The sequence below is a fragment of the Orbicella faveolata genome, unplaced genomic scaffold (genome assembly GCF_042242905.1).
Source record: "Orbicella faveolata isolate gen_17 unplaced genomic scaffold, um_ofav_v1 contig_27, whole genome shotgun sequence".
Lineage (NCBI taxonomy): Eukaryota > Metazoa > Cnidaria > Anthozoa > Scleractinia > Merulinidae > Orbicella > Orbicella faveolata.
Window position 1 is genome coordinate 9274166 of NW_028301555.1, and position 16434 is coordinate 9290599.

Sequence of the window (16434 nt, forward strand, 5' to 3'; positions counted from 1 at the left end):
TAGAAAAAACCCTTCTGTGGGGGAAGTATGGATATTTTCTGGAACTACACATTGATGGATTATTAGTAATCGGCCTCATTCTGCATGCTTGTTCAATTTGAAATTACTCACCCGACTACCCCCTAAATTGTGCTCCAGTTAGTCCAATTATACATGTATATGGGTTAATGACCAAGCCTGAGGTCAAGATTGTCAGATATTGGCTGAGTTATTTTTCTTTTACATGTTAATGGACAAAAACAGAGTCAAGTCCATAAACATGCAAAAAAAGAAAAGGACGAGGCTAATATTCAGCCATCTTGATCAAAAAAGCTTGGTCAATATAGGAATAGTTATATGGGATAAAGAACAATGTTTTCTTGTGGGACACAGTACTTGAACCCTGAGTGGCAAGAAGTGCCATCTTGCCTGCTGGGGTAGCCAATCACAGTGCAGGATTTGGTTAATCTTGCCTGCTCAGGGAGCTAGCCATATAATAATATTATTAATACAATGTAGGGCTAAAACTGGACCTTCATTCAGGGATTTGTATTAATATTTGACTAGAAGGATAACATCAACAATTTACAGGGAGTGTCATTAAGGGCCAGGCAATAGGCAAATTGACCAGCTGTGAGGATGATTTGGCCTGCCTGGTTTGACCATCTAGAGGAAAGTTTTTCTTATAAAGTCAAGAAGTTCAGTTCAAAACGTTTTGCCCGCTTGTGGAAACCTGCTGAAAACGTTAATGAAAGCCCTACAATTTAGCTTCCAACTGGGTTCAAAAAGATGCACAACTATTTGCTCTTGGACGCTATTTGTTAGGAAGACCAACCTAGTGATTTAGAAGCTTAGACCTACAAAAAATACTAGCTGTGGTATTGAAGCCCTTATGAAGTTTTATAAGCTGATATATTGCCATGTGCTCAAATAAACCTTCTAAAAACATTTCCTTCCGCTGTATTTACTTCTACAACTATCTTTTCAATATGAAGGAATAAATCTTACTCATGATAACTTAAGAACAAGCCGCAGAAAAACAAACAAAAACAGAAAAACGCCAAAATGTCTCACCTTGTAAGAAACTTCGTATAAACACCCGCCATATTTTCGAAGACATCATGCTTCTGGACACGTGATCTTAGATTTTTCCTTTAGTGCATGATGGGATACTCAACCGGATGTGACATCACGTCATTGCAACAACAGTACGTTTTAGGTAGATTTTCGTAAGTCTCCATTCAAGGCTTTAATTTTTTAGTTTATCTTCAATCAACGGAATATTTATGCGGAGACAATCATAAAATCAAAGCTGGCTGAATGCGTTCTTATGGATATGTTCAAAGACAGAAAACTCGAGAAATACTTTTAGTACATGGAACAATTCAATGTTACCCGAAAGTAGGTCTGCGACTTCTTATGACTGTTTTCGTCATTTTCCCATTATTGATTAGCTTTCTACAATAGCGGTAAGGCTAGAATGTTTGGGTGGCCTGTTACGGGACGGGAATAGGGATATCTTCCGGGTGTCTCTAGCTCTCGAAACTGCCCGGCGATTGGCTGTACTGTTTTCACACGTGCTATTACGCAGACCGTCCACACGAATCGATTATGTCTTCCTTTTGGTAAATATGTCGACCAGCAGCCGGTCTTTTCTCTCAGGGTCAGATAAGTGTTTATCCGTGAACTGTCTTTGTCACTCTGTGAAACAAAGCATACTTTTTTCCATTAAGAGTACTGTTCCAATAAATTTTCTTCATAGAAAATAGACCAAATAACGAAAAGCAAGGCAAAGACACCACAACTAAGATAAGATTAACTTTCAATTTAATATCTTATGTATAATCTAATATGACAACGACAGAGGCGGACTTAGAGAGGGTGGACTGGGTGGCTAGCTCTTGGTGAAGCAAAAATGAATAAAAAAAATAAGAAGTTGGAAAATATTTTGGCAGAAATAAAGGCAAATACTCGGGACATGTACCTCATCGTATTTTCTAGTTTGTGGCATGGCTAGTATTTCTAGTGTAACAGTTTTAAATAAGTTTTCAAATTGCAACATTTTGGGGGCATGTTCCATTGATTCTGCACCCCCAAAGTATTAGCCACCCCTCCCTCCCTTGAAAAACCCTGGATCCGCCCATGCACGAAACCCAATCCGAAGCGGCTAGTGTTACGTTCAAATTTTGTTTAAATCAGATCCTACTGCAGCCAAGCCGATTCTGAGAGTCAAAAGTCGATTAGTCCTGCAGAGTCGCATGTATCGAAGAAACTAATTTATTTGCCTTATTAGGCCGCGTTGCTCCACAATCCTTTCTTGGAATGATAATAGTGATACACATGGGTTGTGCGCATGCGTTCAAACTCCAGTCCCACGCCGACCAACTGGTCCATTAGTTCCCAGTCCTCTCCACCCCATTTCCTTTTATCATTGGGGAATCCCCCTGATCTGTCCCAATCTGATTTGTACATTGCTATTATACCATATCCGTACACCTGCCACAGTCCTGCTAATTTGGTCGGGTTTGCACCACATTTCATCTGGGCAATAATTGGCGTGAAGACCATGCGACCCTCGATACAATGCTACAAACAAATTGTAAGAAAATAATTATAACCTACATGAAAACTTCTGACACGATACATACACTCTACTTGATGTTTTAACATATAATAAGTGCGGATATTTTGCGAGTGGCGTAGTAGTTTTACGAGCCCCAAAGGGGCGAGAACAAAAAAACGAAAAATGAGCAAAATGAAAGAGAATTTATAAAAATAAAGAAAAACATAGACATCGCGAAATAGGCCACGCACACGGAACTACTTTGTGGCAATCTATTTTGGTGTTTATCTGCTAATAACCTTATCTTATTTTAAATCGTTATTTTTGTTGATTTCAATTCTACTTATATTCCGGGGCCAGTCTTTCTTTCCCCTTCATGAAGACCCCCTGAAAGACGTGATGCAGCGGTATGTTTCACTACACGCCTCATTACAGAATTATTTTTGATTTTAGAAAAGCTAAAATGGATAGATTAATGAGAAAACTTAAGAAAGTATGAAAAAGATGATAGAACAATCATCAGTGATCTCTTTTGTTATTTCAGAGAATTTTAGAGGCAAATTGCTGCTTTGGTCATTAAATTTGCACATATTTCTTCGAGCCCTTTTAAGCCGTTTAGTCAAACGCAATGAATGGCGGAGGGAAAAAGGGTGGACGGAGACCTCGCTTGACTAAATGGCCCGCGCATTGTCGGGGCTCTGGGTGCGAGATACTTCACGGTCAACAATTTAAGTTTTTCTCGAAAAATACTGCTTGGTTTTAGTTTGGGTGTCCCATAATAAGACAAAGCAAGATCCTTTTTCATGACAAACTAGAAATAGTTTGGTGAACACACAGGAAAAAAATAAAAACATTATCAAGTAAACTTACTTTTCTAATGTCATTAATGAATGGAGTTGCAACATCCAGATGGAGATCCAACATGACTATAATACTGTGAGGGTCCGATACCAGATTTATAGCCTCGGTAAACGAATGCGTCCGTGAATATTCACCACTTTCAATCAAAAACATGTAACTTTTCAGAGAACTCTCCCTTAACACCTTTTTCAAGTTGATATCTGAACTGTTGTAATCGTAAATTATAACATGAAGATTGGAGTCGTTGGTTTCCTTCAAAATCTTTTCCACGTTTTTAATAAAGTGGTGAACCCATCTTCCAAGATTTTTGGCTGTAACTATAAGATAAACATCCACTGTTCTGTTCCACTGAATGTGTTTGGGGTAACAAAGTTCCTTTGTTCCATTCGGCATGAAAACGTATTCAGAGAGCATGACTTTTCTGTTGTTTTTTAAGTCCACCAGTTCGAGCTCTATCAGGTATCGCTCGCCCCTCTCCTTATCGGTCTTCCGTTCAACATTTCGTATTTCATTTAGCACAAATTTTCTGCGTAGGAAAAGCAAACATAAGTAAGATGGAGTTATACAGGTAAACATGTTTCATCAAATAAGTATATATATATATATATGCATATATATATATACATATATATATATATATATATATATATATATATATATATATATATATATATATATGTCTGTAGTTATGAAAACAGTGTTATAGAAATCGCACCCTGCTCAAACGGAGTAGAACTGATATAAAAATCATAAGCAGGCAATGTCAGTCTGTTTTTTCGCCACTCTCTTATCTTCCTTTTCCTGTTCCCCTCTCGCTATGTTTTTTGTTTTTTTTTGTTTTTTTTTTTATCGCTTGGAGCAAATTTTTAAAAGGCCTTCAAGAATCGTTAAATCAAAGTGCATTTGGGTGATTTGGTTCAAAGTAGTGACACGGTTTTCGTAAATCCAGTCATATATGCTTGCCGTTATCAATGGCGAATTTATGAATTTCATTTCTCTGGACATGTGACTCTAGAATCAACAGGAAGTTTCCTTAGAGAGACTGTAGTTATATTGTTGCCTGCAAAACCATCACATTTTCAGGGAAACTTATCAGAAGTTAAACTTCGTGTGAAAAATAGCTTTTTCCCCGTTGGCGTTGAAATTCGTAGTTGCGTTCCTCATCAAGGTTTTCACTGGAGTTTTCCGCACGCAAAGGTTGAATTTCGGTTCGTAGACGAAACAGCAAGTAGTCACGATTATTATTTATCTATTTATTTTTATTTTTTATTTTCTATCATTTTGTAAGTCACATTTGCGCCATACATGTCTTTGTCATCAATATCATCATCATCATCATCATCATTATGCTTATTTCAAGCTGTCAGTCCGCTCTCGTCAATAACTCCATAATCGTTCCCATACCTCCCTTGTGTTGCTCCAGTTTTCGTTGCTATCACTAAGCGAAGCTTCGGCAGAGTGGCAAACTCAGTAACAGTGAAGACATTTAGGCCAGATTTGTTTGGGATAATAAGCCCAAGTAGCCTTAACCATTACCTGCCTTTTGTTGGGTTCTTTGTGCCTTCTTTCTCATGTAGTTTACATTTTTTATTATCCAGATTTGTTTTTATTGATCCAAATCTGTTTGTCTTTGTCACGTCATTTCATTCAAATTAGCCACGTTTCGTTTTGTACTTTGAGCAGGGATTTCCTGTTTGGATATTGAAGCTGCCAATTCGACCAGTTTCAGCCCTTTTTGTTATTAACTTTTCTCATTTACATAACCAAGGAAAATAAAGTGGACACGAGGCAATTTCGGGCAGAATACACGAAATTACCCGACATTGACTCGCAAACAAGTTTGATTATACTAGCACTGCATTGCAAACGACAAACGTTAACCGCGAAAAGTGCTTTTTCGAAAGAGCAACAGAAGCAGTACAATTTCAGCCAGTCAGAATTGGAATATGTCTTTCTCTGTTTGCTCAGTCACACCTTTTGAATCTTAAATGTTCGGATATGATCACGTCACATTATACAGAACACGAAATGGTTACCAAGAAACTCTCAGCTAATTCAAAAAAAAAAAAAGTGCTTAATGAATTGTGGACGCCGACTTCGATTTTTTAAGACAAACATTTATCTTTCCGGTTAAGTGAAATTACCACTTCGAACTTAGTTGCCAGAAGTCGAGCTTTTCATTTCTCTCAATTCATTATTAATTTTGACGATTTTGAATTTTCATTAACACTTTGATTGTCATGTTTGTGTGAAAGACGTGAAATTAAAGGCTTGGACAAACATTATACATTTTGCCTATGTTGTCAAGAAAATATTTTTTTCGCAGGCTTAAAACTATCTAAGTTGTTTTTTATTTTTATTTTTTATTAAAAAAGTAATTAAAAAAAAGTTAGTTGCCTGCAATTTGTAACAGCTAAATTTACCCAAGGTTAGATAAACCGCCGATTTTAATTTACTCACATACATATGGGTCCAAAATCGTGTCCAATTTCTTTTCATACAGCAAGTGTAAAGAAGCCACGAAACAAATAGGGACAGTCAGAGTTTGACACAACAAAAGCATGGTACATACTTTTTTAAAAAAAAGCGGATTTTATATTTTCAAAATGCAGTAAGTTCACCGTTGGAAAGACAACGCTCAGTGTGGAGAAATTATTAATAAGATATATAAAATCTACCACAGATGACTTCACCTACCCTAACATTTTCTCCTCAAACGATTCCATAAAAATACGCACAACTTCCAAGGCTTCGTCTTTGTTGAGTGGACAATCATTCGCATTTTTAAGGTTTTTATCGTCAGGAAAAGGGTAAACAAATGTGCCAACATGATAACGACTTATCGCTTGATAGTGTTTTATTCTTTTCTTGACAGTATAACTTGGATTGTAGTCACAGTACGGTAAGATATCTTGCACTTCATCGTGCGATAAATAGCTTATTTCCTGATGAACTTGGAAATATGTAGTTTTATACCTCCTTGAAGTGCAAACAGAAGAATCTGGCAGTAATCCATCGTAGATCTTGGAATTCAAGCCACTGTCGTCCACAAAGGGAGTTAAAAAAGTTCCATTGATGATTTCAAAGACAGAGCTCACTGGAGTCTTCCACAGAAGTTGAATTTGGTTTCGTTGACGAAAACAAGTAGCCACGACTTCGATAAAATAATTCTGTCCAGCTATCAGTCCGATTTCCTGTTTTGAGAAATTTCCAGTGTCCGATATCTTTCTTAAATGTTTCAAATTCTCGTTGTGACTGAGCCAAACTTCAGCCTGACAAAATTGTACGGTGAACATGTGCAAGCCAGATTTGGCTGGGGTGATGTACCCAAACAGTCTTATACCGGCCCCTCCTCCGGTTGAGCCTTTGGTAAGTTTTGTCGTGTTTAATAAAAGCCTATTATCCGGGGCTTTGGAAAACATTGGAAAATTACACAGAATGTTCAAATCTGCTGCACATGTCTCAGTAAACAGATGCAAGTTTAAATGCCCTCTCTTTGCCAAAATTATAGTTGCTTTTTGCGGATCATTCGGCCCTTGCCTTGCAAATCGAGCAAGGATTTGCTGTCCCTTGGATATAGAGAATGCCAACGCGTCAAATTTGATAAAAGTCCCAAGTTCGAAACCTAGAATTAGAAGCAGTACAACTATTGCACATTTTGGCTTCCACATAGATGAAGGAATGAAGACTATATGATGATTCGCTTTCATTTTCCAGTCTGTTTCAAATGTTCCTATCAATGACTGGCATGGTATTCGGCCGGTTTTGTTCCAGCTCTGCTCGTCTATATGGTGTACGTTTACATGCTTCATTTCATCTTTCATAAGCTAATAATATATTTTTATGACGTTACATTTTACAGGCCATCGAATAGTTTCCATGGATCTTGTCGGCGGCTTCCGTGTATGGAAAGCCAAATGGTACAAAATTCAAGAAATAAAAACGACTAGTAGATTTATACGTACTAATCAATCAATCATTTATTTTAACACGTTTCGTCGAGGAACTAAGGAGCTAAGAACATTAAGATTATTAACCGCGCGGCCATGGGCCGAGCGCGGTTCATGTTCTACTCTTGGTTTATTTTTTTTAATTTTTTTTTTGTCGGAGACCAGACGTAGATGTCCACTCGGCCAACTTTGAATTACGCAATCGGTAATGTTTACTCGCCAAACCTTGTTTCTTCAAGGTCAACAGAAATCTCAGATTACAAAATCACGCCGAACCTATACGTTGCAAAGCGATATATCACTTTAGCGTTAATAGCTACCTCATATCGGCAGTATTAAAATCTATTCGTTAACAATCCAGCTTCATCATATTAAAATTTCAACGAAATCGAACAAAACCAGAACTAAATATTATTAGATTTTTTTTGTAACCTAGCTTCATTGCGTGAGTCGACAAAGGAAGCGACGGTCGCCCATAGCCACCGAAACATATTAACATAACCAGTGAACCTACGTTTCGGTCAAAAAAATCCAGGATTATTGCCTGAAAGCTGAAAATTCAAGAGGAACATCTTTTTCGAACTTTTCTCAAGTTATTTAGACGAAAAAATTACCTCGGCGGACTCCAAAAGAGAACGAAACAAAAAACAGAACGAGACAGTGAGAAGAGCCGATAATTTATTCACCGCGTGGCCTTCGTTACGTTCACGTTAAAAAAACCTTACTTCTGGATAATTTCAGCCTTACAAGTCAGCAACTGGTCCCAAATTACTTTCTGTATCCTTACAAATGTCCTGACTTCCATCTCCGAAAGATTTGGCCGCAATTTTTTAGCAAATAAACATTTCGCCGACAGTAATCACCATTACGGTGGCTTGCAACTAATTCGCTAACTTTACAAAACCCTCCCGAGGGGGGGATATGACGAAAAGAGCTGAAAAATGATGACCGGAAATAGAGTAATTTTCTCAGCTTCCAGTGTGCCAAATTTGCTGGAAATAGGTTCAAAACCGATATTTTTTTTCGTTTTTTTTTCTTCGGGTCACTCATGCTACCAAAACAGTTAACTTTAAAAAGCGCGGTTGTAAGATCTTAAAGATCTTCTTGTTCGCTCTCGATTTCTACGCGTGATAGTTGACTAGGGCTGCGCCTTCGTAAACTATCATGGGATAGAAATCTCGACCTCATATAATTTAATTGTTAATTAACTTCGATGCGTTTCAGTAAGTTGCTAAAACATTGTTTGGAGCATGCTAAAACTTAAGGCTGGTTTCCGTATGATCGCAGACGATCTCGGATCGCGGATCGCAGATCGCAAAAAGTTCTGCGATCGTCTGCGATCATATGGAAACACGCATCTGCGATCGTCTGCGATCCTACGATCGCAGACGATCGCATGTTCTATCTTCTGCGATCGTCTGCGATCGTCTGCGATCAATTGCGATCGTGCGATCATATGGAAACTAAAGTTCTGCGATCTGCGATCGAAACGTATCTCATAATATTTTGAATTCCGACCCATGATTAAACGCTTCATTGCAACAAAGCAACTGCTTATTTGGCTGGCGTTGAACAAGGTAACGTTAGTAACGAGAAATTTATGGAGGAATTTGCGCGATATGAGTGCGTTTACCACCGTAACAGTAAAGATTTCAAAGACAAAAACAAAAAGGCTAAATGCTGGGGAAAAATCGGGGAGAAATTTAATTTATCGGCGGCTGAGGCGGAGGTCAAATTCCGCAACATAACAACTGCGTATGGTCGTTATCTGAAGCGATTGAAAACGCTACCTTCGGGATCGGGGCGAGATGCAGTGCCGAGGGAATTTCAAAATAGGTTGACTAAAAGAAGAAATAAGTTTGCTTGCAGCAAGTTTCCTCCTTAGACTACGAGTAGTCCCTCTTTCGCTTAGTCCGTCGTGCGTGACGCGAAAGAAATTCGCGAGAAAAAAATGGCCGCGCGAAATCCTGGGGGTTAGGAGCGCGACCGCCCGACTAATTATTCTACGTCTCCTCACAACAAACATTTCACTGAAAATATATCTCACCCACCCTGGCATTCTCTTGTGGAAGGACCCTGCAAAAACGTCAACAACTTTCCTCGCTTCGTTTACTCCCAGTGGATAAATCCAATATTTTTGGTCTTTAAGGTCCATATGTTCAGGAAATGGGTAAATAAATGAATGGACAACATGCCTCGTCACGGCTTCATACCTCTTCATTTTGTAGTTTACGGTATAGCTTGGGTTGTACTCACAATACGGTAAAATATCTTTAACTTCGTCGTGCGATAAATAGCTTATTTCGGGCTGGGCTTTAAAATATGTCCTATTGTTCCTTCTTGAGGCACAAACGAGCGAATCTGGTAACAAATCATCGTAAACCAAGGACTGATTCCGACCAGTGTCATCTACGTATTGCGATAAATACGACCCGTTAATTATTTCAAAAGTAGAACTGCTTGGGGTTTTCCACAGAAGTTGGATTTTGTTTCTCCTATGAAAACAAGTGGAGACGACTTCAATAAAATACTTATTTCCAGCTACCAGAGCAGTTTTATCCGAAAACCGAAGTTCCCTCGGTTGGTTTTCAGAATCGAATACCTTCCTTGCATTTCTCCAGCTCTCGTTATGACTGAGCCAAACTTCAGCAGAACAAAATTGAACAATGAAGAGATAAAATCCAGATTTATCTGGGCTAATAAATCCAAATAGCCTTATTCCTTCTGCATCTGTAAGGTTATCGGCAATAACTGCTTTGTTAACCAACTGTCTACTGTCGGGAGCTCTCGGAAACATTGGCAGATTACACAAAATGTTCAAATCTCTCGCACATGTATCAGACCAAAGATGTAGGTTTAAATAACCCGACTTTTGAGTCCTCGGCGTCGCAAGAGCGGATTTCGTGTTTAGCGTCACTGTATTCAAATGGGTTGAATTTTGCCGCGTGCAGCTTGAAGCAATCCGGTAGAATATCAGAGACATCGATTCGTCTTGTTTTAAAATTACCACCATTTCAAAAGCAAGAAATACAAGGAGTCCAAGTTTTACCAGTTTTCGATTCCATAAACTTAGCAGTGTAGAATATAGGTGATGATAAGTTCTCATTTTTAAAGAGTTTTGCCAGTTCAGAAAAATTGCCAAAAGTAAAATTAATGCCGCCTGATTACACTACGTATGTTATGGTAATAAACAAAAACAATTGTGTTTTGTAGCATTCTTTAAAGAGTGAAATAGTTACCAAGAAACGAGGGTTTCTTGCAGGTTTTAGAGACCAAACTATTTTCGAAACACCGAGTCGTGAACTTCGAGGTGTTTGGAAATATTGTGAAACACTCTCTCGCCGATTGTTTGATATATCTTCTCCAGTTAAAACTAAAACGGTAAAATAAAATGGTGAAAATCAGTGCTAATTTAGATCTTAACAGGGTTATTAATGATTTCCTTTGTTCAAATTACATTTGAAGAATTATGAATGAGTTTGAGAATAGATTGTCAAGACAAATGAACACGAGAAAACAAAGAAAGATTGGTGACATACATGGCTGTGAAATTGAACTCAATAGAAAAGAAAAAGATAGAATTGGTCATGTTAAATGGGTTGAATTTTGCCGCGTGCAGCTTGAAGCAATCCGGTAGAATATCAGAGACATCGATTCGTCTTGTTTTAAAATTACCACCATTTTAAAAGCAAGAAATACAAGGAGTCCAAGTGTTACGCCGCAAAATGTAATAATCGCCGCAAAATGTAATAATCGCCGCAAAATGTAATAATCGCCGCAAAATGTAATAACAATCGCCGCAAAATGTAATACTGACGCAAAATGTAATAACATCAACGCAAAATGTGATAAAGTTATCAACGCGAAATGTAATAACTTTCCAACGCAAAATGTAATAACTCTTTTAACGCAAAATGTAATAACGCAAAATGTAGTAACTTCTGAATTGCAAGTATGTTCAAAACAAAAGATATGACAGGCCTACACGGACTCCCCTCGTGAATTGCGATAGCGATACATTTTAGCCTTCAATTAAATTTTCGCTCTAACGAGCGTATCTTTTAGAGATTTGTCTCTCTTGTATTTTTTTTTTTTTTTTTTTTTTTTTAATAATTTTAATTTACAAAACACAGTTCTACAATACTTACGTTACTTACAATACGGGTCACTTATGCTGGCAATACAATACTCAATACAGTTCCTTACAGAAAATACAATTACTTGCAATACGGGCTACTTACACTGCTAACAATATAATACTCTACTTACGTTACTTGCTGTACATACAGTTACTTACAATACGTTATACTGTGTATTGACTTTGAGGAGGGAGGAGTACTTCTCACTAAAACATTTAATTAAGACAAATTTTCAAGCTTGTATTTAATGTGTAGCTTACTGATAAAATCCTGAATGGAGATGGCCAGGCTATTTAACTTGCTTGAATAAATATAATGGCGCATAAATAAGGTGGTGTAGTTGAATTTCCGTATTATTGCTATGTCGTGGGAGCTTGCAGTAATACCGAACAAGGTCTCCTCTGTGGTAGGAGAAATTTGACACGCATTCACTTGGTTGAACCAGCTCAAGACTTTTTGGGTAAACAATTTGGTAAACATACATTCGATAAAAGAGTGCTCAATTGAATCTTTATCTCCGCAGTATAGACATTCATCGTCCGCCTTAATACCAAATCTGAATAGTTCTTTCTTAGTCACTATCGTTCTATGGATTAATTTAAATTGAAACTCTTTGAGTTTAGTTTCCTTACAAATATTTTTTACTGATTTAAAGATCTTAGTCCACACGTCCCTTTTTAAAGAGAATTTTTCGCTCCAACGTTTAGGGCCCGTTTGATCTTCGGTGTGAATCTTGACGTTAAGCAAATTATAAAAGTCCTTTGACTTAGCCTTGTGCAGATTAATTTGTGTCGATTCGTTGAGGGAAAAGATACTATTATTTCCGGTAAAAAATGATTTGTTGATGATGTCGGAGCACTTGGCTAGAGACCTTAAGCGTTCCGGAATAGCACTAACAACTTGATGATACTGTAAAAAATTGGATTCACAGGAATATTTATCCCAAAACTCGCGGAATGTTAAAAAATTGCCACTTTCATTCAATAGGTCATTAATTGATAGAATACCCTTTTTAAACCATTCACTAAGGAAGATGGGTTTCCCGTCCACCAATATATCTTTGTTATTAAACAATACTAACTCCTGCTTTTGATCATACGAGTAAAGAGTTTTTAATTCGTTGAAGAAGTCTAGTATCTTCTTATAGAAGGGCGGGAGATCTTTAGAATAATTTGTGTCGTAGTTGCACCCTAGTAGAAAGTTTAACCCTCCCTTTCTTCTGAAGTAGTGCTCTGGAATAATACACCAATTACTATTGTCCGAAGTCCGCAACAGTCTTGGGATCCAGGCGAGTTTTAGGGCTTTTAACATAATATCAAAGTCGGTCATGCGTATTCCACCGTTGTCTGGATCCTGGTAAAGGCCTGATCTTTTTATTTTATCTTTTTTGTTTTTCCAGAGGAACTTAAAAGATTTTGTTCTTACAATTTCCACAATTCCTTTGGGAACATCCAGATTAGAGGCCGAATAAATAAGTTGCGATATGCCCAAGGTTTTAATTAACATGGCTCTTCCAAATATCGTCAAGTCCCGTGAACTCCACATATCCAGCTTAATTTGCAACTTTTGGATCTTTTTGTCGAAGTTGAGCTCGTTATTCTCCTTAATATTATACGAAAAATATATCCCCAATATCTTAACGGGGCTGTGGAACCATTTTAAATCCAGAGGCTTACTTCTATTACTTTTCCATTTCCCCAACCAAAGCGCCTTCGTTTTCTTTACATTTAAGGACAGGCCAGCAATTCGTTCGAAATCCCCAACAATTTTCAAGGCCATTTCTAAAGATTCTATGTCCGCATTGAATAGAGTTGTATCATCAGCGAATTGTATGATATAATCTTGTATGATATAATCGTAGGTTTAGTATAGATGCTTTTCCGTAAACATCATTTTGTTTGTCCTCCGCAATGTGTTCTTCGGTGTCCGTTGGAGGACAGTAAGAAGGCGTTTTTGGGGCTGTGTAATCCACATCCTCATCACCAGATGTGCTTAGCAGTAATTCGTTGTCTGACATCATAGTTGCTTCAGCAGGACTGCTCGGTTTCGATTCTTCACGAATCTCTTCAGCTGCTGTTTGGAGCGAGACAACTTTAAATTCAATGTTACTCAGGGAAAGGTAGAGAAGTTTCTCAATTCCGTTCCCGCTCGAATAGTTGTTTGGTGATCTTTTCATATCAGGATAGTCTGTGGTTAGGATCGAAGTTGCAGCTTTCCTATTGGGCCTCCCTGAAGCGAGAGGGCCAATGAGGTGTAAGGGATTCTCGATCCGGTAGAGCGAGAAGCTAGAGTGTGTTTCTTTGTTAAGGCTATTTTTAAGCTTGGGCTTCCCAAATTGAAGTGAGATCGCTCAAGAGTACTATAATATACTTTTACGCTGTGCTGCATATTATACTCAGTCGAGGACAAGGTCTCGGGTGTTTTTAGGCGCTGTAATTTGCGTATTATACTCTTGTTTTGTACATTTTTGGGTTATAATTTTTCTTTTGCACTTTTCTCTTTTTATCTACCCCTTTACCAACTGCTTACAGAGAGATTCACGGCAATTACACTGACTTTCAATCATGTGTTATTTAAACTAAGGTAAGCCTCTCACTGGGAAGCCAAAGTTTCTTTAACAATCTCCTGGCAATCAATCAATGGCAAAATCAATCAGCCATAGCTTTGTATGAGAAAAAAGAACATGCATTTGCGGATAATTTCACAAAGCTTCACACAAAACAAGGCCGTCCTGCTCCCTCACGCACACCCCTTCCTCGTTCAACCAACATGGCAAAGGAACATCTTTCTTATTTTGATTCGAGGGTGTGTAGAATTCATAATAAAACTAGAAGACCTAGTATACAGGTTATTTATAACTTAGGTTCCGAAAAGTCAGAATCGAATCACGATGCTGTTACTAATTTTTGACTAAGTTGAACACACTAGCAATTCAGGAGTTATTACAATATGCGTTATTACATTTTGCGTTGGAAAGTTGTTACATTTCGCGTTGATAACTTTATTACATTTTGCGTTGATGTTATTACATTTTGCGTTAGTATTACATTTTGTGGCGACTGCTATTACATTTTGCGTTAGTATTACATTTTGCGGCGATTATTACATTTTGCGGCGCAACACCAAGTTTTACCAGTTTTCGATTCCATAAACTTAGCAGTGTAGAATATAGGTGATGATAAGTTCTCATTTTTAAAGAGTTTTGCCAGTTCAGAAAAATTGCCAAAAGCAAAATTAATGCCACCTGATTACACTACGTATGTTATGGTGATAAACAAAAACAATTGTGTTTTGTAGCATTCTTTAAAGAGTGAAATAGTTACCAAGAAACGAGGGTTTCTTGCAGGTTTTAGAGACCAAACTATTTTCGAAACACCGAGTCGTGAACTTCGAGGTGTTTGGAAATATTGTGAAACACTCTCTCGCCGATTGTTTGATATATCTTCTCCAGTTAAAACTAAAACGGTAAAATAAAATGGTGAAAATCAGTGCTAATTTAGATCTTAACAGGGTTATTAATGATTTCCTTTGTTCAAATTACATTTGAAGAATTATGAATGAGTTTGAGAATAGATTGTCAAGACAAATGAACACGAGAAAACAAAGAAAGATTGGTGACATACATGGCTGTGAAATTGAACTCAATAGAAAAGAAAAAGATACAATTGGTCATGTTAATGCCTTTAAAATGAAAATATCCTCAACTCTAGTTCAGGAAAGCGATAAAATTCAAGTCAGAAATGATTTTAGCATATTGATGATATTAAACATCCCTTAGATGTTGAAACGAGTTTTAGAGGTGTTCTTTTTAAAAGGTTTATGATTTGACATGTTGTAAATTATAGCTGACAATTTTCTCAAATGGCTGTCTAGACTTAAGAAAAAACGCCTCCAAATGGCATTTTTTTTGAAATATTTTTCCACCATTTGTTTGACCAACCTCCAAGGTTTCCCCCGAATATTGAAGATTTGGCCCGGTAAATAATGAAAATTTTAAAGATTACATAATATTTGGCCTGCCAAATATTAGCGTGCACAAATAGGTTAAAATTTCGTATGTTATAAATCCTGACTTAGTTCCGAGACTTGGGGGAATAGAATGAAAGAAATCACACCGAGGTTGAAGGATAAAGAATACATTTTATTTTGTTCCCCAAGCCGAGGAGCCAAGTTAGAATTAAAAAATATATCGAAATATAAGGCCATTTTCGTATTCCCGGTATTGGACTGGAACTAGTTTGCAAGGGAGGCTCATCCGGGGGACTGATCAGTAAAAAGAGATGACGGTCATTTGCATTTGAGACTCCCCGCATTAGCCTCAATTGCAAGCTAGTCCCAGGCCAATACCGAGAATACGAAAATGGTATATTTAACAAATCAATCGAATAAGAGTACAGACCACGCTAAACCACATTTCGATTTGTTTTTTACCACATTATCAACGTCAAAGAAAATGTTCTTTCCAGAGCGCTCGCTGCAAAAGGCATTGCGTGACACACTGACGCGAGCAACGTTGTCTGGACTCTTATCGACAACGGCAAATTAGCCAATCAGATTGCGAGATTAGAAGCAATTATGGTAAAATGTCCTCTTGCAAAGGAAATCCTCTGACATGACTAATGAAACAATAGAAATTGGTTAAAAAAGAATACAGTGGAACCCCGCCTTACGTCACCTCGTTATGGGCGAAATGCCCCATTCATTTTGTTATAAAACCCCGTTAACGTGGCCACCCAGTTAATACGGCCACCTCGTTATTAGGGCCACTTTTCTTGTCTCGGGGAAACGCCCATACATTTTGTTATGAGAAAACCCCGTTAATGCGGCCGACGGCCTCATTCTAAAAACTCAACTTGTATAATCCCTTAAAATCTTGCCCCGTTTATACGACCACTCAAATCAGTCTAGTTTTGTTCATCTTTCCATTGTTAATACTGTATGT

The 16434-nt window shown here is 37.7% G+C and overlaps 3 protein-coding genes across 4 annotated transcripts in view; 1 reads left to right on the forward strand and 2 right to left on the reverse strand.

Moving 5' to 3' along the window:
* The window catches only part of LOC149107496 (dnaJ homolog subfamily C member 13-like), a 7929-nt gene extending 6844 nt beyond the window's left edge, over window positions 1–1085 (reverse strand). The window contains exon 1 of the mRNA XM_089297146.1: window positions 1054–1085. Within this exon, the coding sequence (XP_089153272.1) occupies window positions 1054–1085 (32 nt within the window). The remainder of the gene's footprint in view (window positions 1–1053) is intronic.
* The window catches only part of LOC110047966 (uncharacterized), an 11498-nt gene extending 990 nt beyond the window's left edge, over window positions 1–10508 (reverse strand). Inside the window, exons 1-3 of one of the 2 annotated variants that reach the window (XM_020753720.2) lie at window positions 6101–9138; window positions 3413–3929; window positions 1054–2565 (exon numbers count right to left, since the gene is read on the reverse strand). In XM_020753720.2, coding sequence (XP_020609379.2) covers window positions 2269–2565; window positions 3413–3929; window positions 6101–7227 — 1941 coding nt within the window. In that variant the 5' untranslated portion in view covers window positions 7228–9138 and the 3' untranslated portion in view covers window positions 1054–2268. Of the gene's footprint in view, window positions 1–1053; window positions 2566–3412; window positions 3930–6100; window positions 9139–9404 lie in introns of those variants that run through there. The other variant, XM_020753721.2, reaches the window with a different exon arrangement.
* Window positions 1–16434, forward strand: part of LOC110067323 (uncharacterized) — a 156022-nt gene that overhangs the window by 8722 nt on the left and 130866 nt on the right. The gene's annotated exons all lie outside the window — the stretch shown is intronic.